This window comes from Littorina saxatilis, linkage group LG14 (genome assembly GCF_037325665.1).
Source record: "Littorina saxatilis isolate snail1 linkage group LG14, US_GU_Lsax_2.0, whole genome shotgun sequence".
Lineage (NCBI taxonomy): Eukaryota > Metazoa > Mollusca > Gastropoda > Littorinimorpha > Littorinidae > Littorina > Littorina saxatilis.
Genome location: NC_090258.1, coordinates 39,479,014 through 39,506,345, shown reverse-complemented (window position 1 = coordinate 39,506,345; position 27,332 = coordinate 39,479,014). Strand labels below are relative to the sequence as shown.

The window sequence follows — 27,332 nt, the reverse complement described above, 5'->3', positions numbered from 1 at the left end:
ATAACTCTGTTAGTTATGTTATACACAATGGAAGAGTAATAACTCTCCCAAAAAAATAAGTCTGTTAGTTATTTTATACACAATGGAACAGTAATAACTCTCCCAAAAGAATAACTCTGTTAGTGTTTTATGCACCATGGAAGAGTGATAACTCTCCCAAAAGAATAACCCTGTTAGTGTTTTTATGCACAATGGAAGAGTAATAACTTTCCGAAAAGAATAACTCTGTTAGTGTTTTTATACACAATGGAAGAGTAATAACTTTCCGAAAAGAATAATAACTCTGTTGGTGTGTTTATGCACAATGGAAGAGTAATAACTCTCCAAAAAATAACTCTGTTGGTGTTTTTATGCACCATGAAAGAGTGATAACTCTCCCAAAAGAATAACTCTGTTAGTGTTTTTTATGCACAATGGACGAGTAATAACTTTCCCAAAATAATATTAACTCTGTTGGTGTTTGAAAGCACAATAAAAGAGTAATAACCCCCTTAGTGTTTTATGCACAATGGAAGAGTAATAACTCTCCCAAAAGAATAATAACTTTGTGATAGTTGTTATGCACAATGGAAGAGTTCGTTTTATAGTGAGGCAGGATTTAAACATGCTTATAGTTTTATTATGAGCTGTATGACCTTCCCGCGCTCATTGGCGCTCACTATCACTGTGATACTGCCGACCAAAAAGTAATCACTAGCAATATTTACTCATTTTTACGGTGAATCACTCTTCCTCGGCCAATACAATCGTCGACAGAGTTATTTCCAAACATCGTTTTTTATGTAAAGATTGTTACTGGGATTTTTTGGCTGCGGCGTATGTGGTGTACTTCAAGCTGAGTAAGTTGTATAACTCCCACAATGCCCGATAACCCTAAACAGTCCTGGTCTCATTACACAAATTAGGGCACAGCCCTTCCCTTGTAAACGATTCGCTCACCATGGCAGCTGTGGCCAGGCTTTTACATGGGATAAGACCATCCATCCACTTGAAAACATTCCAAAATTCAACACGCTGACTTTTTTCTATGCAGAGTGAACATGCTTGATGAGTTAGTTTCTTAAAAAGGCACTTTTTCATCTTTTTTTTGTTTGTTCAAGGGCTGAATCTCCCACGTTCACTCATGTTTTTTCGAGTGGGATTTTACGTGTATGGCCGTTTTTACCCCGCCATTGAGGCAGCCATACGCCGCTTTCGGAGGAAGCATGCTGGATATTTTCGTGTTTCTATAATCCACCGACCTCTGACATTGATAACAGGATCTTTTCCGTGCGCATTTTTTCTTGTGCTTGCGTGTACACACGAAGGGGGGATATGGCACCAGCAGGTCGGCACATAAGTTGACCTGGGAGATCGTAACAATCTCCACCCATAACCCACCAGGCGGCCGCGGCCGGGATTTTAACTCACGACCTCAGATTAGGAGGCCGATTTCTTATCCACTAGGCCACTGCACCCGTCTTAAAAAGGCACTAATTGCCAAACTTTCAATGTGTTCAGTGTTTATGCTGAGACTGCTAGTTTTTGTTTGTTAGATATTATTGTTTAAGTTATTGAGACATCCCAGTACATGAAGGGATTTATAGAGCAAATCGAGAAAATTCATTATTGAACGAAACGCATAGCGCTGAGTTCAATAATTATTTTCTCGATTTCAGTGTAATTTAGTCTGCTACGTATATATATATTCCAAATGCTGATCTAGCTGGTTCGTTATCGGAATAACACTTATGTTTCCTGTTAGCTGCTGGGAATTGTATACTAACTCATCATTTGGTAATGTGGATAGTAAGCTACGGCATAATTATGAGAAGATTCTTCGCAAGTCGAAACTGAAAAATTAGACACAGCGGGTTCTATTTCTAGATCAGTGGCAACTGTGGCACAGGCACATGCAATCTGTCAGAAAAAAACCACTTCTGCTTTAATTGAGAAGCAGGACATTTATGGTATTTTGGTATTGTGGAGAATATAAGCTACATGTCATTAATTAATTCTGAGGATGAGAGTACAGTCTCGCTTAGGCAAAGGGCGGAAGAATACGCTCTGTGGAAAAGTTAGCGCACTCCAAGAGTGCGCTAACAGTTTTAGCGCATCGCCATTAGCCAATCAACTGGTTCACATCAGTCATGTGACACCAGTACTTACTGACAATTATTATTATTGTCAGTAGCAAGTTAATATAGGTAACGCTTTTTAGGGTATTAATGCGAATGAACTAAATGAAAGGTGATGACAGAGGGATATGTTTCCTTTTAATTTTTCCATTTGAACGTTCTGTTGTTTGTATTACTCGAATGAAAAAAGGAGAAAGGTAACAGATGAAAGATTATGTTTTCTTTGAATTTTAACACTCTAAATTTCGGATACTGATTTTTGGGTGCAAATTTCCACAAAGTTATATGATCTATACGAACACTAACGTTGCTTGTGTCGTCCCGTGTTAACACAACCTACTACCCTTTTCTTCAAGTACAATATCCAATTTTCGTTATACGTAAAAGACTTGAATTCATATGTAGCTCTATGGATGTTCCCTGACGGTTTGATTTTGTTAACATTTCAGCAAGAAAAGACATACGCGCCTTTTTTCTTAAAAGACCTGTAAGTTATGATACTGAATTGTTATCATCTGAACGCTTCCGAAGATAATCGTGAGTAATCTATGGCTGTGACACTGTTTTTTCCTCCCCTTGTTGTAGCTTGATAAGGAAGAACAAACAAGCATTGGAATTTCAGGGTTCCAACAATTTGGGTTTGATGTCTGCTTGAAGATCTTTTGCCTTAACTGATCGAGCTCTCATGAAGTGGGAGGAAAAAAGAAAGCGCTTTTTTTAAAATCAGTATCAAATAAATGTTTTATCGCAAGTCACATAATCATTCCATGAACACGATAGATGCATCCTTTATAATGAAAATATTTCCAGCTGACTAAATAACCACTGATAAATAAGATGGACGAAAACGGTTACAAAATATATGAAGACACGGCATAAAGAGTTTATTTATTTGTATATTTTGTGCTTGTTATTTGGGTTTTCTTGTTAAATCTTTTGAGATTTAAATCATGCTGGTAAATCCTCAAACTGATGCTAAACCCACGAACGCTGAGGTTTATTTTTTTTAAAATTTTTTTTTTATAGTTTTTATACCTTTATTTCCATGAACACTCCTATCCATGCTTTTACCTATGTTTCGAGCAAACATTATTGAATAAATTAAGGGAAATGATAACAAATTAAATTAAAATCCAAACACGGTACTTGGTGTATTTTTTTAGGCTAGTTTTGGGTTGTGTGTGTGTGTGTCTTAAGTTTGGGAAGATACTAAGATGATAATTTGTCCGTCTAAGAAGTAAGGCAAAGTAGTAGTTATATACAAACGTTATATCTGTCTGTATTCATTTACATCAGGCTAAATTGTGTTCTCTATAACTCCAGTCAAAAGAAATCCAAACGTTCCAAAATTCAGAATTCCATTTCGGTAGATTCCAGTAAACTCCGGAACAGTTGAGATGCGCATGCCCGCAAGTGTCATATCACGTATGCTTCCGGTGTCTACACAGCGTGTTTTAGATTACACTTCCAAGTTTTTTTGGAAATCCTTTCCCATACAATGAATGACTCATCCATCAAGGGTCAAAATGATCCAGATTTGGACCTTGGTTTGTTGGACGACGATCCAACTGACTCAGTTACTGAGTGTGGACCCCAACTTTCGAAAAAGACTCACAGCAAACCGACCGGTAAAAACCACACTCATGTCTCTATTCCTATGTCTGACTGGATTGGGATGAAGAAACAAAATGAGAACATCTTGGCTTTGCTTCGAAAAGAACCCGACTCGGATAATGATTGTCGATCTATACCGTCAAAAAAGCGAAAGAGAGTGTCTGATTGTGAGTCTGACGACGAGTGTGACGTTGATGAAGAGATCGATGATTTGATTAATCTCAGTGACTTGAAAGAAGGAAATTCATCTGGCGAGACCGATGAACTTGAACTGATCCAACACGACTTCGAAAATGATGAAGACGTTGGAGAAATAATCAATGATAAACTTTTTATTATTATTATTATGAACATTTGTGCGCCTAATCTAAATATAGCCCTAGGCGCTTACAAAATATACAATACATAGTGAACATTATACGAAACACAAATCGAAAAGGACCAAGACACTCGGACTCATACACTCGCAGAAAACTTGCAAAAGTTCTGGACACTATGTCAAAAGGAAAAATCACAGAAGAAAAAATGAAAGAAAAACTCTCGGCACACAAGCGACCAAGCAATTGTGACTTTTGTGTTCCCCGTGTGAATGCAGAGATTTGGGGTGTGATGGATCACAGTGCAAAGAGTGTTGATTGCAAAGCACAAAAGACGCAAAAACAGTTGATGGCAGCCACTTATGTGTTGGCTGCACCCGCTGATACATGCACAAAGAGTTCTAGTGTGGAAACGAAAACCTTGATGAAGCCTATTCTGGAGGCAGCTGGGCTAGTTCTGAAAACTATCCATGACCTGTCATTGGATAGGAGGAACAGAATTCTCAATTCACAGAGTCTGAACCGAAAGTACAAGAAACTGGCCTCCTCTGAAATTCCAATTACAAAGAATCTGTTTGGAGATGATCTCAAGGGCGCTTTCGCTCAAATTTACACCACATCTAAACTGGGACAAAGTTTCACAGTGTCCAGCAAAGGAAACAAATTTTTCCCGACCCGGGCAAAAAAATACCAGGACCAGTGGTACGAGAACAATTCTCATCAGAACTTCAGAAAGGGACCCTACCAGACTTGGAGAGGGCGAGGAAAAAGACCTTTTCAGCGTAGACGAGGAAGGTTCACGCACAAGACGGGGCACGACACGGCCTAGACAGTCCAGAAAGCAGCACATCTACAAGTGAGGTAAAGTTGAATGACAAACAACAAAAACCATTTGTAGCAGGTAGAATTCAGCATTATTTGTCTGAGTGGAAAAAGTTAACCACAGACAAATTTGTTCTCAGTATGGTAGCTGGTTCAGAAATACCTATTGAAGATTATGCAAATTTGAATTATGGAAAAGTTCCAAAAAATAAAGTTCAAAGAAATCATTTTTCGATAATGGACTCAGAAGTTCAAAAACTCCAAAATGTGGGGGTCATTAAAAAAAGTTGTCATGAAAAAGGAGAAATTATTTCTCCAGTGTTTTTGGTAAAAAAAAACAGCATTCTGAACCTCAAAAAATTTAATGAGTCTGTAGAATACCAACATTTCAAAATGGAAAATTTGAAATCTGCGACACAGATGATGACAAAAAACTGCTTCATGACGTCAATTGATCTGAGACATGCTTACTATTCTGTACCAATCAATTCAGAACACAGGAAATATCTCAAATTCATCTGGAGAGATCAGCTGTACAATTATACCTGTTACGCAAATGGTTTGTGTTGTTGTCCAAGATTCTTCACAAAATTACTGAAGCCTGTCTATGCTTATTTGAGAGATAGAGGTCACCTTTCTGCCTCCTTCATTGATGACTGCTATTTACAGGCAGAAACAGTTGAAACCTGTAAATTGAACATTCTAGAGACAGTCAAATTGTTTCAGGCATTGGGGTTTGTGATTCACGCAGACAAATCAGTACTAAAACCTTGTCAAAAAATCAAATATTTGGGAGTTTGGTTGAATTCTAAAGACATGACAGTCACACTTCCACAAGAACAAGTACACAAGATCAAAACAGCTTGTAACAACTTGAATTGAAAACACAGGTTCACTATTAGAGAACTTGCACAAGTCATTGGTTTGCTGGTAGCGTCTTTTCAGGCTGTCTTGTGGGGACCTTTGTTCTATAGAGATTTGGACAGAATAAAGACCAGAGCTCTAAAAATGAACCATGGCAATTTTGAAGCTGTGACAAAATTGACTGAAGAAGGAAAAACTGAGTTACAGTGGTGGATTGATAATGTGGAACAATCTCATTATCCTCTAGAAATTACTGAACCCCAAATAGAGCTCAAAACTGACGCTTCGACTTCTGGAGGTTGGGGAGCAGTTTGCCAGTCTGTGGAAACAGGGGGCAGGTGGAATGAACAAGAAAAAACCTGTCATATTAATGTTTTAGAACTACTAGCTGTAGACTATGCATTGAAAAGTTTTTTTAAACAAGTAACAGGGAAACATGTCAACATTTTGACAGACAACTCTTGTGCAGTTGCATACCTGAATAATATGGGCGGAGCTCGCTCGGTGGAGTGTGACAGACTGGCCAAAAGAATCTGGATTTGGTGCAAAGAAAGACAAATATGGTTAACGGTGGCCCATATCGCTGGAATTTTAAATGTCGCAGCAGACATGAAATCAAGATCTTTCAATGATTCCACAGAATTGATGCAAAATACAAAAAAAATTGAAAGCATCAGTGACAAATTTGGAAAACCTGAAATAGACCTTTTTGGTTCTCGTCTAAATTATCAGGTGAAACCTTTCGTTTCTTGGCATCCAGATCCAGAATCTTTTGCAGTTGACGCATTTACTATAAACTGGAAAAAATGGTTTATTTATGCGTTTCCTCCTTTCAGTGTCATCCAGAGAGTCCTTGCAAAGATAGAACGGGACCAGACAACAGGAGTGGTTGTACTTCCTCTCTGGACGACTGCGGTGTGGTATCCACAGTTCTTACGTCTGCTCATCGATCATCCGGTGCTGCTGCCTCGGGGGAAAAATGTCCTGAGTCTGGAACATGCCTCAACTCCGCATCCACTTCACAAAAAACTTCAACTGATAGCTAGCCGCAACGTTATCTGGGATGCCGTCCAAGCACGTGGAATTCAAGAAAAAACTAAGTGCAGTCATATGTGCATCATGGCGTTCAGCCACCAAGAAACACTTATGCAGGTGGAAAGTTTTCTGTTCTAAACGGGATTGTGATCCGTTTCATGCACCTCTAAATACTGTTCTTGATTTTCTGACAGAGTTGTATGAAAACGGACTTGGCTACAGTGGCATCAATACAGCACGTAGTGCAGTGTCTGCGGTGGTACAAACTTGTGATGGTAGGGCAATAGGTGAACACCCACTTGTGTGCAGATTTGTCAAAGGTGTGTTTCAGTTGAGGACACCTGTACCTCGTAATAAGGAAACGTGGGATGAAAATACTGTTCTGGATTTGTTCAGAAACATGAAACACTGAAAGACAATAATGATTTGTCATTAAAATGGTTAACGTTAAAGTTGTGTTCGTTAATTTTAATTGTTTCGGCACAGAGAGTGCAAACTGTTCATTTTTATTCGATTGCGTGGAATAAATTTCCACACAGAAGGCTGTACAATTCAAATACTGGAAAAAGTGAAACAAACAAGGCCTGGTGTTCCTCAACCAAAGCTTGAATTTCCTCTTTATACAGAAGAAGATAAACTGTGTGTGGTAAAATGCTTGGAACAATACATAGAAAGAACAAAACCGATCATAAACGGTGCAGACAAACTTTTATTATGTCATCAAAAACCACACAAACCAACAAGTAAAGGTTCTGTTGCAAGATGGATGAAAATTGTATTGAAACAAGCGGGACTGAAAGAATTTAATCCACACAGTTTTCGCAGTGCTTCGTCAAGCGCTATGTTCAAACATGGAGTGGCTCTTCAAGAGATCATGAATTGCGCCGGCTGGGCAAACGCAAGGACCTTTTTCAGGTTTTATAACAAACCTGTGTCGTCGGCAAAAGCAAAGTCTGAAAGGAATGTGCAGCATTCAATGTTGAAGTTTTTTTTAGAAAGACTGTATTGTATCGTTTTGTGTTTGTGTTAGTTGAATGTTTATGGACGCATTCGCTCCGGGTTCCATGTACAGAAACGGACACTGCAGTAACAGTTGAAGAGATAATGGCTTCACTTTATTGTTTGGCTTCTAGGCCATCTTGGCGGTAACATCGTACAACACTGCGCATGTCTCGCGCGTACATTCACACACATAATAGTGACGTAGTTCACAGTCTATTAATATGTATCATGTGACGATCACATGATAGCAATATCGACACATCCCCTTTTCTTTACATAAACAAGTCCAAAGACTTTTACTGTCCAAACTTCACGGGAAAATGAATTCTCTGCACATAAAATTCTCATTCTCACCATAGTCCAATAGGCTGAGATTATTTTTACGCCTAGATTAATTTCACACATTCACACTGACTGGACATCTTGACTAGAGCATCATTTCACAACTCCAATAATAACAACACATTCTCTCTCTGGACAATGAAACTTTACTGGACAATAATTCAACGCCTTGAATTAAATTTATCACATTCGCTCACAACGCGGGACATAAACAATACCACCAAATGTTTACTTTCTTCACTGTCTATCTTTTCTCTTCAAACAAAACACACAAACAACAAATACTGAACTGTCTCCTACAGTCTTCAGTCTTTAGGTTTTGACATAGTCATTCAGGTAAGCTGGTGGTTTAACCTGACGTCCACGAGAGGTGATTTGACTTTGACCTGTGTCTGTTTTACCTGCGGTTTGTGACTTCATGAACTTGACTTTGATGCGTTCAGTTTTCTTTTCATTTGGCTGAATCTTCACAGGTGTTTTATTTTCAGGTGTGTTTGTCGCACTCACAGGAGTACTGACTTTGGTCACCTGAGTCTGACTATCAGCTACTGCTCTGTAGTTTTTCACTGCTTGGTCATTTAGCTGTCTCTGCCTATCAAGGTCTGTTTTTCGAGTGATTGTCTCCCTTGGACCAGTGTTGGTCAGTGTTTCTCCAGTTGTTCTGATTTGACGCCTGTTGCGTCTGTATGCTTTACCATTTTCTGTGTGCAGTTTGTAAGACCTGACATCTACCTGTTGCTCTACTTTTGCTTTTGTCCAAGTTTTGCCTAACTTCACCCTCACGGTTTGACCTGGCTGTAGGGTTTCTAGTTCTGCTGTACCTTTGTTATAGCACTTTGCCTGTTTTTCTTTTCTTTTGATCAGATTGCCAGTCACGTTTGTGCACGTCTGCGGTTTTAGCAGAGTTTTGGCTGTAGGAATTCTGGTTTTGGTTCTTCTGCTGAACAGTCTTTGCACTGGAGAGTTTTTCATCACCTCCGATGGTATGTTCCTTAACTCTAGTAGAGCCAAGTACGGATCTGTTTTGCTTTCTACAGCTTTCATGATCAGAGTTTTTGCTTGTTTGACCGCATTTTCTGCCTTTCCGTTGGATTGCGGATAATATGGCGAACTGGTTATGTGTTCGAATCCCCAAGCCTCAGCGAAATCTCTGTATTTGTCTGAGCTATACGGCGGACCGTTATCAGAGATGATCTTATCAGGGATTCCATGTCTGGCTAAATGGGCTTTTGTCTTGTAGATGACTTCTTCTGCTGTTTTGTTCTCAAGGCGATCGACTTCAAAGAAATCAGAGTAGTAGTCTACCACTACCAGGTACGACTTCTCTTGAAAGTCAAAGAGATCACACCCTAGCGTTTCCCAGGGCCTTTCAGGTATTGGGTGGGAAATCATGGGCTCTTTCTGTTGGTTGCTTTGGTGTGTCTGACAAGTTGCACATTTGCTCACCAACTTTTCTATGTCCGCGTTCATTCCTGGCCAATAGACCAGTTCTCTTGCCCTTCTCATGCAACCCTGAATCCCAGTATGAGCCTGATGGAGCAAGTGGAGGACTTTCTCCCTCATTTCTGTTGGTACAATGATCCTTTCTGCCTTGAAACAAAGACCGTTCTGAGTCGATACTTCCTCTCTGAATGGAAAGTAAGGTTGAAGACCTAGCGGTAAGCTTTGTCTCGACTCAGGCCAACCTTCTTGTGTTATTTGCATCAGCCGACACAAATCTTTATCACGTTTTGTTGCCTCTTTCAACTCTTCGAGTCGCCCTTCAGACACGGACACATGCGCGGCCATGTCAATGCTCTCGATTTCCTGCTCTATTTCTGTCTGGAAAATCTGTTCGCTCTTCATTTTCCCTGCTTTGTGTGACCTGACCACAGCTCTGCTGAGCGTGTCAGCGAGATACATCTCTGTACCTTTCTTGTACACCACAGTGTAGTCAAACTTTTGCGTTCTCAGCAACATGCGTTGCAGACGTTTTGGCGCTGCCAACAAGGTTTTGTTGTGAATGGGAATCAACGGCTTGTGATCCGACTCCACCTCAACATGTCTACCATACACATAGCGCTCGAAACGTTCCAGCCCGAAGAGAATCGCAAGCATTTCCTTCTCTATTTGCGCATAGTTGCGTTCAGTTTGGGTCAGCGCTCGCGACGCGAACTGTACCGGTTGTCCATCTGACAACAAACACGCCCCCAGACCGAACTCAGACGCATCACACTGAAGAGTAGTTTTCGCACCAGGGTCAAAAAATCGCAAAACCGGTGGTTCAGTCAACATGCGCTTGATCTCATCAAACGCTTTCCCGTGCAGGTTCTCATCCCAGCGGAAATGCACGTCTTTTTTCACCAGCTCACGCAGAGGCGCTGCGACCTCCGACAGACGTGGTGCAAACTTCTGGAGATACCCTACCATCCCCAGAAGTCTCTGAACCGCCGCTTTGTCTTCTGGCTGCGGAAACGACTTGATTGCATCGACTTTCTTCATGTCACACTTCAACCCGTCCTTTGAGATCACGTGACCCAGATACGAGACCTCAGTTTTCCTGTACTCGACCTTCTCTTTGTTCAGTTTGATGTTCTTTTCGCGACATCTCTGCAAGAACAACCGAACGTTCTGGTCATGGTCTTTTGCTGCTTCTTTCTCTGTGTCTCCCGACCCCCACACAATGACATCATCATGGACTGCGAACACGCCCGGCAGTCCGTTCAGCGCATCATCGACACGGCGCTGAAATTCCTCTGGACATACCGACGCACCGAACGGCATTCTAGTCCAGCGAAATTTTCCGAAAGGGGTTTCAAACGTTGTCAAGAGACTGCTTTCGTCGTCCAGGACAACGTGCCAGAAGCCATTGCGCATGTCGAAATGCGAGAAAATCTTTGCGCCTACCATCGACTCTAACGCGTCATCAATGCTCTTCATGGGGTAATCATTTCTTTTCAATGCCTTGTTCAAGGGTTTTGGATCTATGCACAACCTAGCCTGACCATTGGGCTTCAACGTCACAACTACGCTGCTAATCCAATCAGTTGGTGTGTTCACCGGAACGAGGACCCCTAACTCAAGCAGACGATCAATTTCTGCTTTGACCTTCTCTTTGACAGCTATGGGCCACTGACGACATGGAAGCTTCACTGGAGGAACCGATGGGTCTGTTTCAAACGTTAGCTTTCCGTCCAGAGCCCCAACCTCCCCTTTGAATACGTCATCAAACCCTGTGAGAACATGCTTATCCCCTGTGCCTATGGCTGAAATGTTCTCGACATTGACCGTGATCAACTGCATGTGTTGGCTTGCTCTACAGCCCAAGATATCCTTCACTTTGGCGTTCACTACCACAAAGCGCACTTTGTAGCTTTTGCCGTTCTTTGGATTGACCACAGGCAGAATACGCTCACCTAGAGGAGTTACTGGTCTTTTGTCATACATCAACAAGCGTTTGTTGCTTTTGGTCAGCTTTGTCAACGCTACGTCTCCCGTCACAGTCTTGTACGTCTCTACGGACAAACTGTTGATAGTGGCTCCACTGTCAAGTTGCAACGATGTCGTCACTCTGTCATGTCCAACAAGCATTTTTGCATGCACAGATTTATCAACATCATCAACAGACAAAACATGTTCATCATCATTTTCACTCATCGTCAGAACAAAATGACCATCATCATCATCACTCTCTTCATCAGACATTTCATGCACTTGCCTATCTGAGCTTTGTTTGCACTGACGAGCAAAATGGTTTTTCTTTTTGCAACGATTGCAAGTCTTGCCATATGCGAAACAGTGTTCCTTGCCTTTCTTGTGCGATTTGCCACAATACACACACGCTTTCACACCACTGTCTCTTTCGCCCATACCTCTACCATCATGACGATCATGCTTCGACTTCGGGGTAGCACCCTTGTCCTTCTGACTGTTTGTCTTTTTTCTCACATGCACACCGACACGATGTAGGGCTTCATCACCAGCCATACTCTTGGCCTGCTGGGCTGCTGCCTCACTCACTCTGCAGATCTCAATGCACTTTTTCAAAGTTAGACCTGACTCTTGCAAGAGTTTTTCCCGAACCGTGTCATCTGACAGTCCAATAACGACTTGATCGCGTAGCATCCTTTCTTCGAATGTCTTGAAGTTACAGGAGCTAGCTAGTTGTCGGAGTGCTCCGATGTACGTGTCGATCGTTTCCCCCTTCTCTTGCTTTCGCTGGTGAAACTTGTAAGTCTCGTAGACTTCTGATGTCTCCCCCACACAGTAGGCTTCGAACAAGGGAATTATCTTCGTAATTTTGTCCTTGTCGTCTGCAGCCTCGAAAGGCAAACCTTCGAACACGTCCCTTGCACCATCACTGAGACAAGTCTTGAATACTGCGGCTCGATACTTCTCATCCTGAGAATCAAGACGCGATGCTAGTTCGTATGTCTCCCACGACCGCTTGAACTTGCGCCAAGTCGCCTCCAAACCTTGTGCTGAAAGCTCAAGTCTCTGAGGTAACGGAACTTTGACGGTTACCGACCTCGGCTGCGCTGCTACTCCGTCTTCTGCCATGATGATTCTGACACCATGTATCGTTTTGTGTTTGTGTTAGTTGAATGTTTATGGACGCATTCGCTCCGGGTTCCATGTACAGAAACGGACACTGCAGTAACAGTTGAAGAGATAATGGCTTCACTTTATTGTTTGGCTTCTAGGCCATCTTGGCGGTAACATCGTACAACACTGCGCATGTCTCGCGCGTACATTCACACACATAATAGTGACGTAGTTCACAGTCTATTAATATGTATCATGTGACGATCACATGATAGCAATATCGACACATGTATGAAGAAAAGAGAATCAGACTTGAAAGTTAAATGATTTGAGATATGAATGTCGTCGTTTTCTCGCTGTTTTTGAGAAAAATGTTGCTCATCATGAGCTTGAGTTTGAAGTTGCTCTTTGTGAGCAAGAGTTCTTGTGTTGACTTGGACAAATTATTAAATAAAGATGTGAAATTGGATCATTGTTTTGGGTAAGTTTGAAAGAAACATGTTCTAATACTTCAAACTTTTATTATGAGAATGGCAAAAAAATCAACATGCTTTAAAATCTCAACTGTTCCGGAGTTTACCGGAATCTACCGAAATGGAATTAAAAACTTGAACGAGAACTGACCTGTAAGTCGAAGTTAGAGTAGAATTCCATGAGGTAGAAGAAGGAAAACGGAGCTGAGGGACAGTTGCCCACCCTTCAGTTTGTTCCTTTACCCACCCAATAATTATGATGAGTATGAATCATCAGAAACTATTTTTTCATCATTGTTTGGATATGTTGATTATTTTACTTGCCTGATCAGGGTTGATCAGGGCGTTGAAATATGACACTTCCGGGCATGCGCATCTCAACTGTCCCTCCGTTTTCCTTCTTCTACCTCATGGAATTCTACTCAAACTTCGACTTACAGGTAAGTTCTCGTTTAAGTTTTTAATCAAAAAACAAGTAAGGTATGTTGTTGGAATGTTAAATTATTGACAAAACAAAACGTTACGTTCAAAAATATATCGACCCAGCGGTCTTTTAAGTATTTTAACATTTTGAGATAAGTGTTGTCGAATTAGTGTTTGTCTGTGCACTTAAAAGATCGCTGGGTCAAATTAGGGAGATTCAAGAGACAGCACGTTTCGTTTTGCAGCTCGTTTCGTTTGGTGAATGAGTCACCCCGCGAAACGGAACGTGAAACGAGACGGCATAGGCCACAGACAAGATTTAGATGTATTCACGTTTCGTTTCGGAATGAAGGAAGGGCGATAAATCTTCAAGTGAAATTATCACGTCTGTCCTCGATCAGAATGGGGAAAAAAAACCCTAGGAGGTGGTCCAGAATCGGGCATACTTTGATTATTTTCAGTCCAAATAAATCACACAGACTTTGTTTATACAAAATCACATACGAAGCCAGAATAAAAATTCGATGCGATGACCTACTTCTGCTTCGCCATTTGCTTTCTTCACCATGAAGTTGGATAAATGTACCAGGATCAGCACCCTTCAAAATATTTCAGTTCACAACAGTTGTCTACCTCCAATGAACACATTCTCAGCGCTGAAAGACTGTGAAAGGGTTGATGAATCTAGCAATGCATAAAATGGCCAACAAATAAAACTGTTAGTGTGCAAAAATACTCACAAAAGTTGACGAAATATTGTTCGTTTTTTGGGGGTGGAAAACGTGACTGCGTTTTGACGTTCCACGTTCCGTTTCAGTTGACCTTCACCTTTCCAGCGAGAGACTCCCGAAATGATGACGTTTACCACGACTTCAAAACGAAACGTCCCGACGTTTCGTTTATTAAATCTCCGTAATATTAGTGAACGTTACGTTTTGTTTTGTCAATAATTAAACGTTCCAACAACATACCTTTCTTGTTTCTTGATTCCAGTCAAAAGGTTTTATATTACATGATAGTATCGTTGTTGCATATCGTATCATAGTACGATAGTCATGATAGTATGGGATAGTAGACCATGGTGTGTGTGTTTCTGTTGTTCCGCAGCAAATCACTATGGTGACGGCACTGCCAAGGAGCGCTGTGTGTGTCCCATGCCCTGTAAGCAGAATGTGTTCAGTGCCGGGGTGTCGTACGCCAGCTTCAGAACCACCAACATGCATCAGAAAGACCCTGGGTTGTGAGTAATAGAGATTATAGCTTGTAAATGTGTTCTATTTTTCTTCATATTTTTTACCAGACGACGACTATATGATAGAAACGGTGCAAATACACTATTAACGTTGATCTTGCACTAGTCTTGTTTCAGATTCCCCCGACCAACCCTGTTTTTGTCCTTCCAAACCTACAACAATTTTGGAGACTTTACAAGGAGAGTAAACTCTACTCTGACATCCAGGGGAAAATCTTTCCGGAGTTACGGCCAATAAGCTAATAAGGCCATACATACGACTGTGTACATTAAAAATCAAACTTCAATCCAAAAAACGAAAAAGCCAAAAAAGGAGCCGACTTAATGATACCCTTGTTGTTTGGGCCGTGTCATCGGAAACAAGCAGTTGATTTTTTGGGGGCCCAATATTTCTGTTCCAGACGCCAGATGTCTTTCGGTGTGACGAGTCTACATCTGTTTTTCCCCGACCCTGTGGTGACCACTATCGAACAAATCCCCGTGTATTCCTTGGAGGGACTGTTGGGTGAGTCTGTATCTGATTCTCTTTGACTTTTGTAGTCGGTTTCAGGTGCGGATCACATCATTTTTAGAGGGGGGGGGGGGGGTTCCAAGTGTGTTTTTTTGGGGGGACAATTCGACGACGCGAAGCGATTAGTTGAGGGCGTGAAGCGTTCGAACCTCCTAGGCGGGTCCGAGTGTATGCCCCCCCCCCCCCCCCCGAAAATGTTTGATAAAAACAAGGAAAAGCTCGTGCATTTTGAGCCAAGAAACATCCCCTAATACACCTTCCAAAAATTAAAGTTAAGAAGACCAATTTAGATCAAAACAAGGACAATTGACCGATCTGGTGTAACCTGAGCCAACAAATTACCCAACTACTTTCTGAAATCGCCACTTAGAAAAGAAAGGCCGGCTCCTGGGGGGGTCCGGGGGTATGCCCCCCCGGGAAAAAATTGATAAAAATCAAGGAAAGTGGAGCAATCTGGTGCAATCTGAGCCATAAGTTTGTCTTTATTTTTAATTTTTGTGGGGTTTTTTCTGGGTTTTTTTTAAACATTTTTGTAGGCATGGGGGGATCCGCCCCTGGGTTTGTAAGAGGTCTATGGGGTTGTTGATTTGTATCTGCCTTGGTGCTTGCTTCTTTTCTCCTGGCTGTGTCTTAGTTGTATGTAGAAAGGACAGTGGATAGTAAATAGGATAGACTTTTATTATCAAGTCATGTGTGTATAAATGTCGGTTTGCCAGGATGCTGCTACTGATGGGTAGTCACGAGGGGAGGGGGTGGGGGGGCCAAAGAGAGATGGAGAGTATGTTTGTGTGTGTGTGTGTGTGTGTGTGTGTGTGTGTGTGTCTGTGTGTGTGTCTGTGTGTGTGTGTGTGCGATGGCGTGCTTGTGAGTATGCGAGAGTGTGTGTCTTTGTGCGCGTGTGTTTGTGTGTGTGTGTGTGCGCGTGAATGCATGCGAGCGTGCGTTCGTGCGTGTGTTTGTGTGTGTGTGTTTTCCTTTGTTTCAATTTCATTTGTGGGAGTATTTTCTTTTATGTTTCGCTTAATTGAAGTTGGGGGAGAGGGGAGAGTTGTAAGAAGAGGGTGGGGACTCCAGTGCTGAAATCTTGTGTGTGTGTGTGTGTGTGTGTGTGTGTATGTGTGTGTGTGTGTGTGTGTGTGTGTGTGTGTGTGTGTGTGTGTGTGTGTGTGTGTGGATGCCAGTCTGCCCGACGTCTGTGTATCAAAAGACAGAGGGGGGACAAGATAGAGAGAGACAGGAAAGAGAGAGAGAGAGGAGGCAGGAGAGAGAGGCACAGATAGAGAGAGGCAGAGAGAAAGAAAAGATAGAAAGAGAGAGATAGGCACAGAGAGAGAAAGAGAGAGAGAGAGAAAGAGAGAGAGAGGGGGAGGCAGGAGAGAGAGGCACAGATAGAGAGAGGCAGAGAGAAATAAAAGAGAGAAAGAGAGAGAGAGAGGCACAGAGAGAGAAAGAGAGAGAGAGAGAAAGAGAGAGAGAGGGAGGCAGGAGAGAGAGGCACAGATAGAGAGAGGCAGAGAGAAATAAAAGAGAGAAAGAGAGAGAGAGAGAGGCACAGAGAGAGAAAGAGAGAGAGAGAAAGAGAGAGAGAGGGAGGCAGGAGAGAGAGGCACAGATAGAGAGAGGCAGAGAGAAAGAAAAAGAGAGAGAGAGGCACAGAGAGAAAAAGAGAGAGAGAAAGAGAGAGAGAGGGAGAGAGAGAGGAAAGACAGAGAGAGAGGGAGGGAGAGAGATGCACATATAGAGAGAGGCAGAGATAAAGAAAAAGAGAGAGAGGCAAAGAGAAAGAGAAGAGAGAGAGAAAGAGAGAGGGGCAGAGAGAGAGAGAGAGGGTAAAGAAAGAGAGAGGGAGGGAGGAGGGAGAGAGGGTGAACGAGGCACTGCAAGTGGCGATGACATTTTAAGAAAGAGAAAGAGAGATAGAGAGAGAGAACCTTACCATTATATCTGCGTTTGTGCAGGTTCTATCGGCGGTCAGGTGGGCCTGTTCATGGGCTTCAGTCTGGTGACAGTGGCAGAGATGTGTGAACTCATCTTTCTTCTCTGTACAAGAGGCAGACGTCTCTTTTCAGAAGAACACAGACGTGCCCTCACCCACACGAACAACAGGAGACCATAACTCAGCTCCATTCCGTTCTGTGTAGCAGAGATTTGTGTCTGACTTCTGGAGGTCTGTGTCATCATTGTCTTCACTGGACGGTACCAGTGTAGCGATGAGAGATTGACCACTCTGTCACCTTTCGCACTCGGCCTCGTTGATCTTGTATAAACTCCACACTGAACAAAACAAATCCCTTCGATAGTACTGACGATCGACCTTGGGTACCTAACATTCATGGGGTCAAACTTGTCCAACCAATCTTTTTTATTTAAAGTTAGAAATTTGATTCATCTTTCCGTTCTCATTCAAGGGACGTAACCACTCCGTACACGTTTTCGAAGAAATCGAATTTTGGGGTGAAATCTATTAAACTGCACCACCAATTTTCTTCACAGGCAAGAAACTAACATGCTTTTCGTCCTGAAATAAGTTTATTTCTTTAATTTTACCAGGAAACAACATTTCAGTCTCGAGTATATATCGAGTTGGAAAGGTGACAGAGTGGCCAATCTCACATCGTTACACCGGACACGACAATCAACCAAGAACAAGATCATCTCTGTAGTAGAGGCATGGCTTTCTATAATCTGATAGTCCGCCTTATAATCCCAAATAGACCGAGAATACGAAATCCAAAAGAACAGAGAATACAAAAATATAACCAAATCAACAGAGGAATATTGGTTCATAACAACCTATCTTAAGATGGGTTATGATTTAATTAGGACAACCCATGCTATTATTTCAAATATACCGAGAATATGAAATCCCAAAGAACAGAGAATACAGAAATCGTCAACAACAACAACAACAAGAAAATCCAGAGAAGAATATTGGAACCTTACAACCGATGTTATTATGAGTTATGATTCTGACATTACCTATGCAGGGTATTATTTCAAATAGACAGAGGATATGAAATCCTAAAGTATAGATAATATAACAATCAATTTTGCAGACATTACTTCTGAAACGAGTTCGGCTTAAAGTTTGACAAATGCTGTTGGTGTTTCTGTTGGTTTATGATACATGTTATCGAAGTGCGCTTATGTGGAAAAGTAACTGTGCGTTATATTGTTGAATAAAGTGTATATATTAAGACGATAGGTTTCCAATTCCATGCTTGTGAACTAAACACGAAGTATGTCAATACATAAATCCAGAATAAGTAAATGTCAGAGCGGATATTAAACAACTATAAGACCACGAGTGATCTTAGGATCTGCGATATACGGTATATGAGCTCTCTCTGTCTCTCTCTCTCTCTCTCTCTCTCTCTCTCTCTCTCTCTCTCTCTCTCTCTCTCTCTCTCTCTCTCTCTCTCTCTCTCTCTCTCTCTCTCTCTCTCTTGTATTTCCATTTGATATATCTTTGCTGAATATTGATTTTGTCCGAAGCTCTAGTGCCTGTTATTTTTTCACACCGAATCCTGACTTTCACAAAAAACCGGTCACTCTGTGATGCTGACACGTGGGGTGAATCTAAAACACAGTAGTATGTCTTTCAGCAAGAAGCCGTTCAAATAAAATACAATGTATCAACCGCTACATAATACCGGTATATAATACCGGTTGCCTATTTCATTTACGGTATTTTGAGATTTGTTTTCTAAAGAATACCGGACGTTTCTGGTTAACACGATCGATGCTTCAGCAGATTTAATGAAAAAAGAAAATGTTCAAATATAGTCTATTGTTTTGTTAAACTTGAATTCAAAACATTGTTATTAGAAGTGCTATTATAACATTGATATGAAGAAGTGCTTTAAATCAAGTGTTCTCTTCGTCTCAAACCGCAGACAATAGTTTTATATTTTCTTGGAGATAGTTTTATTTCAATTTCAAAATTATTATTATTGATCACCATCATAAATGACGACATTTGAAACACACAATCCTGTGTTTCATTAATTTTTCCTTTGGGTGCGTTATGTAAATTGATGTACGATCGTGTAAATGTATTTACTATCATACGGCCATCTTGTCTAATTTTCACCGGTGATCGGTCTTTGAGTGAACATGACAACACCGACCTCATCTCCCCAATGACTTCATCATCGTTTCATGACGCCACTATCCTCGTCTCATGACGTCATTATATATATATGCTACTTTCATGACGTCATCATCTTAGTCTCATGATGTCATCATCCTCCTCTCCATTGTCACCTCGTCTGTATGATCACGAAAAAAGACTGATGATTGAAACTGTAAAATGTAAATTGCTGTGATGGAATGAATATAGACGTACGTGTATACCATTAATTCCCATTTGATTTAGGGTGATATCTGTGGGTCAAGAATTTACATAAGTGGTTGATGTGATCATATTAATGTTTGGTGAAAAATGTAAATAATGACAAATAGTACATAACATGATATATGTTAATACGTGTAATACATCTTGATGTATCATACTGATTTCCATGTGTGATAATTATGTGTGATATGTATTTGGTATAGTAGGTACGCGTGTTGGTGAGGTGATGGCATTTGTGTTTTGAGGTATATCCTGAATGTGTTTTTAACTTTGTTCTTTGAGGTGATGACTTTTGTTTTTGGAGCGATTTGTAAACAAAGAGGAACATTATTATGTCTTGCAAGCTAGTTGACCTGTATCTGATTGGACTTGAACGTTCCACAGAGTGACGGTGCAATCATCACTAGCAGTAGTGGATCCCCGCCAGAACGAGCGCAAGTGATATAGTACACGAGATCACAGACAACAAAATATCACGTAACTTGGAGGATTTTTTGTTCTATTTTTCTTCTTTCTCTGTCAAAATTGCCAAAGGTTTTTGTCGTGAGCTAATATAGTACACGAGATCACAGACAACAAAATATCACGTGACTTGAAGGTATATTTGTTCTATTCTTCTTTTTCTGTCGACATTTCCAAAGGTTTTTGTCGTGATATTTGTGGTATTTCCTTTACTTTAAACATGACTCAAACCATCATGCCGTGTACCCGTATCCATCATATAATGAGTTACCTTAGATAGCGTTCGAAAATTGAGATGTGTGTCAAATATCATTGGGTACTATCTCTTCGTGAAGAGAATATATTGTACTATTTTGTCTTTGTTAGTGTTTGTTTTCAGTTTCGAAAGAAGCAGGGGAAGTATGTACACATTTTTGTCAAGTCTTAAGAACCTAAGACAAGCGGTGTTGTCGTGTATATAATAGTTACTCACATAGAAGTGCTATTACCATCGTTACCATGGTTGCAAATTGCATCTGTATCGGGTGAAGTGCCATCATTATCATTATAGTTGACGTCGTCATCTGTCACTATTATTCTGGTGATTATCAACATCGCCATCATCGTTGTCGTTATCCTAATCATTGGAAGTATAATTATCATATCATTGTCAAGAAAGAAATCCCCTGCATCAACATGTGTAAAGTGCATCATGGATATAGCCACTTCTCCTTGTCTTGAGCGCTAGTTTGCTTCACTTGAAGCAGAATTGATACGTTCCTGGTTTCCTAATTATTTTGTTCTCATAGATCATCTGTTTAAATTCATGCATTTCATTCTCAGGAGCAAAAAAGGCTTATTAATCACGCCAAAATGAGTTACCATTCTAAGAGACCAAGGCTAGGCAAATAGAACAGACGAAGCAAGACAGGTTAAAGCCTATTGGAAGTAGAATCATTTAAGGTAAAAGAAGTCACAATGCGAGTAAGTATAAGTATGTTTCGCATCCGCAACTACCTTTGTGGCTGAATTATGACGAGATTTGGTGTAAATGAGTGTAGCGAAAATTCAGATTAGGATCTACCGTCTACTATATATTCCCATAAAATTATTGCAAATTTAGCATTATATGCATGTATGTCGTAGAGTCTCGAAAAGCGGGAGAGTTCCTTTAGTTTTGAGTAGTTCGTGTCAAGAAAATGTGCAAGATGAAAATTGTATCTCACAATAACACATGGATAGGTCTCCCTTTTAAAGAAATAATGCCCAGGAAAAAGACCCTCATATTGTTTCCAAAGTTATACCATAAGCTTCTGCATTATAAATAATGCTACCGCGCAGGAGGACTGCCTTCACCTTGTAAAAGGAAGCGTTTAATTAGCTTATCAAATGTTGTAGAATAGACAAAGAAAAAGCAGTCTGTCATAGTTAGTTTAGGTTACTTCCTCTGAGTTATTTCCCTTGTTTGTAAACGTGATGAACGTTTCTAGGGTACCGCGTCATAGATGTCGCTCCTGTGTTTTCCCCATGCGGCGCTTCTTGACTACTGTTTCAAACACCCGAGAAAGGCAGCGCCCTGAAGCGCATTCGCTCACTTTGATTTAATCAATTACTATGCTGTTGGTGCGTTTTCCGAGCAAATCGTGCCGTGTGCAATTCGTTAAATTCACCAGAAACTTTCTTCTATAACGGTCAAATCAATAGGATCCCTTTAAAGTTCGAAGTTATCATCGTGGATTGACGCCCGACCAAAGTCTTCTTGAAGCCCGACAGAGCGAATCTTTCAAATGATATTGTAATTCAATCTGTCACCGAACTTATTCCTGCTGTTTTCATGCGATTGTATCAAGACCAAAGTTATTCGTTTCTGCTCATATACCCCTAGGAACTGACCAAAAAGAAACCAAGTAATGTACTTCAAACAAGTTCGGCTAAGAATGAACATCTGATAAACAAAGGGAAGTCAGCGCTTCAAATGCGTACGACATGCGTGGTAAAGTCAGGGAGGATAAAAGTCGCTGGTTTATTTCAATGCTTGTTATTATTCTCTCAGGTGCCAGGAGTCTGGTTCCGCGTGCCTCTTGCTTACTTTATTACACATGTCGGATGCTTTAGAGCGCTTACTTCCATTTGTTTATCAGATTTTCATTCTAAGCCCAATTTGTTTGAAGTACATTACTTGGTTTCTTTTCGGTCAGTTCCACAGGCAAGAAGCTTGTCTAGTCCCCTCTCGCGATTTATGTGATTTCGAGGGTGATTCGAAATGCCAAACGTAAGCGTGTTACTGTGAAATCCTTCATGATTTGTACCATATTATTTTGAAGCAGATTTTGGGCTTTTTACAGCGATTCTTGATGGCTTCTTCACGGGTCCATTGTATGCGCCCTGGCTCCTAATATGGAAATTTGTAAATTTTCCTGTTTTAAATTTTTGCTGAATATCGTAAAAAGCTAATTCACTCCAAGTAGGCCTAAAAGTACATGGCAAAAGGAAGAACCACCCAGCTAAATGAAACTTCTTCGCTAGAAAACAAGGTAGTTTTCTGCATGAAAGAAAAAGTGGCCCATATTCGGGGCCCTCCCTCTATGTGTATTTTGGGACACAAATGACACAGTGGTTACATAGTTGCACGTCTTGAGTCTTGAAATAAAAAGCTTCTATTTTTTTTTAATTGTGTATGTATGTGTCTGTGACTCTGTATATGTGTGTCTGTGTGTGCGCGGCTCTGTGTTTGTGTGTGTCTGCGCGTGTGTAGTGTGTGTGTTCGTGTTTGTGTGTGTGTGTTTGTTTGTGTGTGTGTGTGTGTGTGTGTGTGTGTGTGTGTGTGTGTGTGTGTGTGTGTGTGTGTGTGTGTGTGTGTGTGTGTTATATTGATGGCCAGACGATGAAATCTAACTGTAACTGTAGGTCATGTCTGCAGATTATGTAACACATGAAATCACTCACTGACTATGCGAAATTGCAACAACAACAAAACACACACACACACAAACAATATCGAACGACAGAAAACATGACCAACCCCTAGATTAAACAATAACAATTATGACATCAAGTATGTACACCGCTGGCTTTATTAGAGCAGGAGGATTTAATGTAGTATTATACGTAACATTGACTCGAAGTTAGACATCTGAATACCATCACGGACATCTACGGTAGCAATAGTACCCAATATTGACGGACTGTGGGATGATATCTTCTGCTATGGTCTGTTGAGACAGTGATGATTTTGATATCACTGTCGAAACAGACCAATAGCAGAAGATATCGTCACACAGTCAGTCAATGTTAGATATATTGCTAATTCTCTGGACATTTTGTATTTACTGTAAAGAAATTACAAAAGTATTTGTCTCAGTTTTGGCTGTTCCATATCCCTCCCTCTGATTATTATTTCTTTTTGTTCACGCTTTTCTTGTACTTTTCAGTATTTCAAAATGTCTTTTCTTTCAAAAAGTCTTTAGTCACTTGCTCAACTAAATTCTGGGATAATTACTAACCAATATTGACGGACTGTGGGATGATATCTTCTGCTATGGTCTGTTGAGACAGTGATGATTTTGATATCACTGTCGAAACAGACCAATAGCAGAAGATATCGTCACACAGTCAGTCAATGTTAGATATATTGCTAATTCTGTGGACATTTTGTATTTACTGTAAAGAAATTACAAAAGTATTTGTCTCAGTTTTGGCTGTTCCATATCCCTCCCTCTGATTATTATTTCTTTTTGTTCACTCTTTTCTTGTACTTTTCAGTATTTCAAAATGTTTTTTCTTTCAAAAAGTCTTTAGTCACTTGCTCAACTAAATTCTGGAATAAATATTACATTTTCATATATATTTGTTTGTTTTTAAATGTAGGTGTTTTTGTTTTTGAAGTGGGGAAGCAATAAAGAGGTCGTCGATATCAAAACTGATATCGACGGAAATGTCGTCGATATCACTTTTGCACTGAGCTCAGTTTTGCCCAATTGACCAATGGAAATCCACGTAACATATGAAATAGCAATAAACTACAAGGTCTTGTTTCATATATGAAGCATAGAAAAATGAGTCTCGCAATCTCAAGAACCCTCACACACAAAAAACACCGAGTGCCAGGTGCATAAAATGAGGAGAACAAGGGGAACAACCGCGACTCGTTTTTTTTTTTTTTAAATAGCCAGTGCTTTACATTACGGCAAAGGAGCCAACGAAATCAATACAATATAATGATCGTTAAATAAATCGCCTTCGTGCAGCATTTTATGCGAGTACATAATGGAATTGTATTTTGATAGTGCTGACGTACTGTACCTAATCTGCAAAGACTACATTGGAGGGTTCTTGAGATAGCTTCTTCTTCTTCAGCGTTCCAGAATTTTCTGGTTACGTGTGAGCTCGTTTGCCCATTTGGGTTCCCCACACTATACTCTGAGAGCATAGTCAGCACACTCCGCTTTCGTTGAGTAGGCATGCTGGGTATTTTCGTGTTTCCATAACCCACCGAACTCTGACATGGATTACAGGATCTTTTCCGTGCGGACTTGGTCTTGTGCTTGCGTGTACACACGAAGGGGGTTAAGTCACTAGCAGGTCTGCACATAAGTTGACCTGAGAGATCGGAAAAATCTCCACTCTTAACCCACCAGGCGGCAGCGACCGGGATTCGAACTCACAACCTCCCGATTAGGAGGCCGACGTCTTACCACCACGCCACTGCGCCCGTCCTTGAGATAGCGAAACAGAACGATACAAGTCTACAATAGCACTACGATCAGCGACAGCTGCTCTACGAAGCCTCAGGTTTTCAACCACTTGGGAGGTTGACACCTGCATTAGTTGGAACGAATTAACACAGCAAGTACGCAAGAAAACATTTGTTGTGTACAGTTAAAGGCACAGTAAGCCTCCCGTAAACCATCACAGATACGGTCAGGCTTTTACACACAGTCCAAACACCCTTTCCTTTAAACACTCACCGATTGAGAACATCCTAGGTGCCCTCCGTAAAGAGCGAACAATTTTCAAAGAATTTATTTTTGCGTGGGTTATCTTACCCCTGAGCCATCGTGAACCCGTGTGATCCAGTTTCCCTTTTTCACAATGTAGTCGTCAGTTAGTTATTTGAATGCGACTATTTACAATAGCACGTTTTTATGCACGAAACAAACGGCTGTGGTTCACAAGAACTCTAGCGATGGCTTTTGACTGTTGAGAGGAACGGCGATATGCACTAATAAACCGGCGTCGTCTGCTACGACCCTTGCGTGACCCTGCTTCCGGGCTTTTCTTTTTTCAAACTTTCACAACTTCAAATTGTACTGATCTTGTCTTGATGAAAAAAGAATTCTTTTATGATTAAAGAATGTTTGTGTAACAAGCTGTCAATTTATTATTTAGATTTTAAAAGTTAGGTCTAGCACAAAAACGCACCACGGTCCAAAAACATTTTGATAATCATCGATTCACGGCTATCGCCAGTTTACATCGATAGAATGAGACCCGAAGGGAAGTAACTCATGTTTGACCTGAGTTCAGGATGGGTCCAAAAAGTGTTCGAGACAATCTGCAAAATTAATTCTTTAAAAATTGCTCGCTCTTTACGTAGGGCACCTAGGATGTTCCCGTCAGTTTGGTGAGCGTTCAAATGGAAGGGTGTTTGTACTGTGTGTAAAAGCCTGACAGTATCTGTGATGGTTTACGGGAGGCTTACTGTCCGGGCGTGAATTCCGGTATTCATAACAGCCGTCCAGCACCAAAACGAGGCGCCATTGCTGTTGAGGCCAAGTCCACGAAAATAAATTCTTTGAAAATGTCTCACGCTCGACAGAAAGCAGCCAGGATGTTCCCGTTCGGTGAGCGTTCAAATGGAAGTATGCTTGTACTATATGTAGACGCTCGGGGAGCTCTGTGATGGTTTACGGGAGGCTTACTGTGCCTTTAAGTGATGGGACTTTCTTCGCGTACATGTATGCGAAAGTTGGCTAAGGTTTGCCTATTCTAGTTGAATTGTCATTTCTATGAGAACACATTTTTGACGAGTCGATTTTTGGGGTACTTTGTTAAAGCGGCGATCATCTGACCCTTTGAGTGAAATCTACGATCCAAATACTGTGCCAGATAGCCAATTAAGTCAAATCCCTTTAAGGAGTTTACAGTGTAAATAAACTAACGTGAGTATGATATGCACAAAGTGTTGCAATACTTGTTCGTCGCTGTGCGCACACACACACACACACACACACACACACACTTTCTCTCTCTCTGATTAACACACACATTCACACACACACACACACACACACACACACACACACACACACACACACACACACACACACACAAATCAACAAGTCGCGTAAGGCGAAAATACAATATTTAGTCAAGTAGCTGTCGAACTCACAGAATGAAACTGAACGCAATGCCATTTTTCAGCAAGACCGTATACTCGTAGCATCGTCAGTCCACCGCTCATGGCAAAGGCAGTGAAATTGACAAGAAGAGCGGGGTAGTAGTTGCGCTAAGAAGGATAGCACGCTTTTCTGTACCTCTCTTTGTTTTAACTTTCTGAGCGTGTTTTTAATCCAAACATATCATATCTATATGTGTTTGGAATCAGGAACCGACAAGGAATAAGATGAAAGTGTTTTTAAATTGATTTCGACAATTTAATTTTGATAATAATTTTTATATATTTAATTTTCAGAGCTTGTTTTTAATCCGAATATAACATATTTATATGTTTTTGGAATCAGCAAATGATGGAAAATAAGATAAACGTAAATTTGGATCGTTTTATAAATTTTTATTTTTTTTTACAATTTTCAGATTTTTAATGACCAAAGTCATTAATTAATTTTTAAACCACCAAGCTGAAATGCAATACCGAAGTCCGGGCTTCGTCGAAGATTACTTGACCAAAATTTCAACCACTTTGGTTGAAAAATGAGGGCGTGACAGTGCCGCCTCAACTTTCACGAAAAGCCGGATATGACGTCATCAAAGACATTTATCAAAAAAATGAAAAAAACGTTCGGGGATTTCATACCCAGGAACTCTCATGTCAAATTTCATAAAGATCGGTCCAGTAGTTTAGTCTGAATCGCTCTACACACACACACACACACACACACACACAGACACACAGACACACACACGCACATACACCACGACCCTCGTTTCGATTCCCCCTCGATGTTAAAATATTTAGTCAAAACTTGACTAAATATAAAAAGGACACAAGCATAAAG

General features: G+C 40.8%; 1 protein-coding gene across 1 annotated transcript in view; it reads left to right on the top strand.

Annotated features, from left to right (window-relative positions):
- Positions 1–22,770, top strand: part of LOC138947744 (acid-sensing ion channel 5-like) — a gene marked incomplete at its 5' end in the record, with an annotated part of 69,537 nt that extends 46,767 nt beyond the window's left edge. The window contains 3 exon segments of the mRNA XM_070319293.1: positions 14,641–14,773; positions 15,187–15,290; positions 17,255–22,770. Coding sequence (XP_070175394.1) covers positions 14,641–14,773; positions 15,187–15,290; positions 17,255–17,412 — 395 coding nt within the window. The 3' untranslated portion in view covers positions 17,413–22,770.
- Between the last annotated feature and the right edge of the window lie 4,562 nt (positions 22,771–27,332).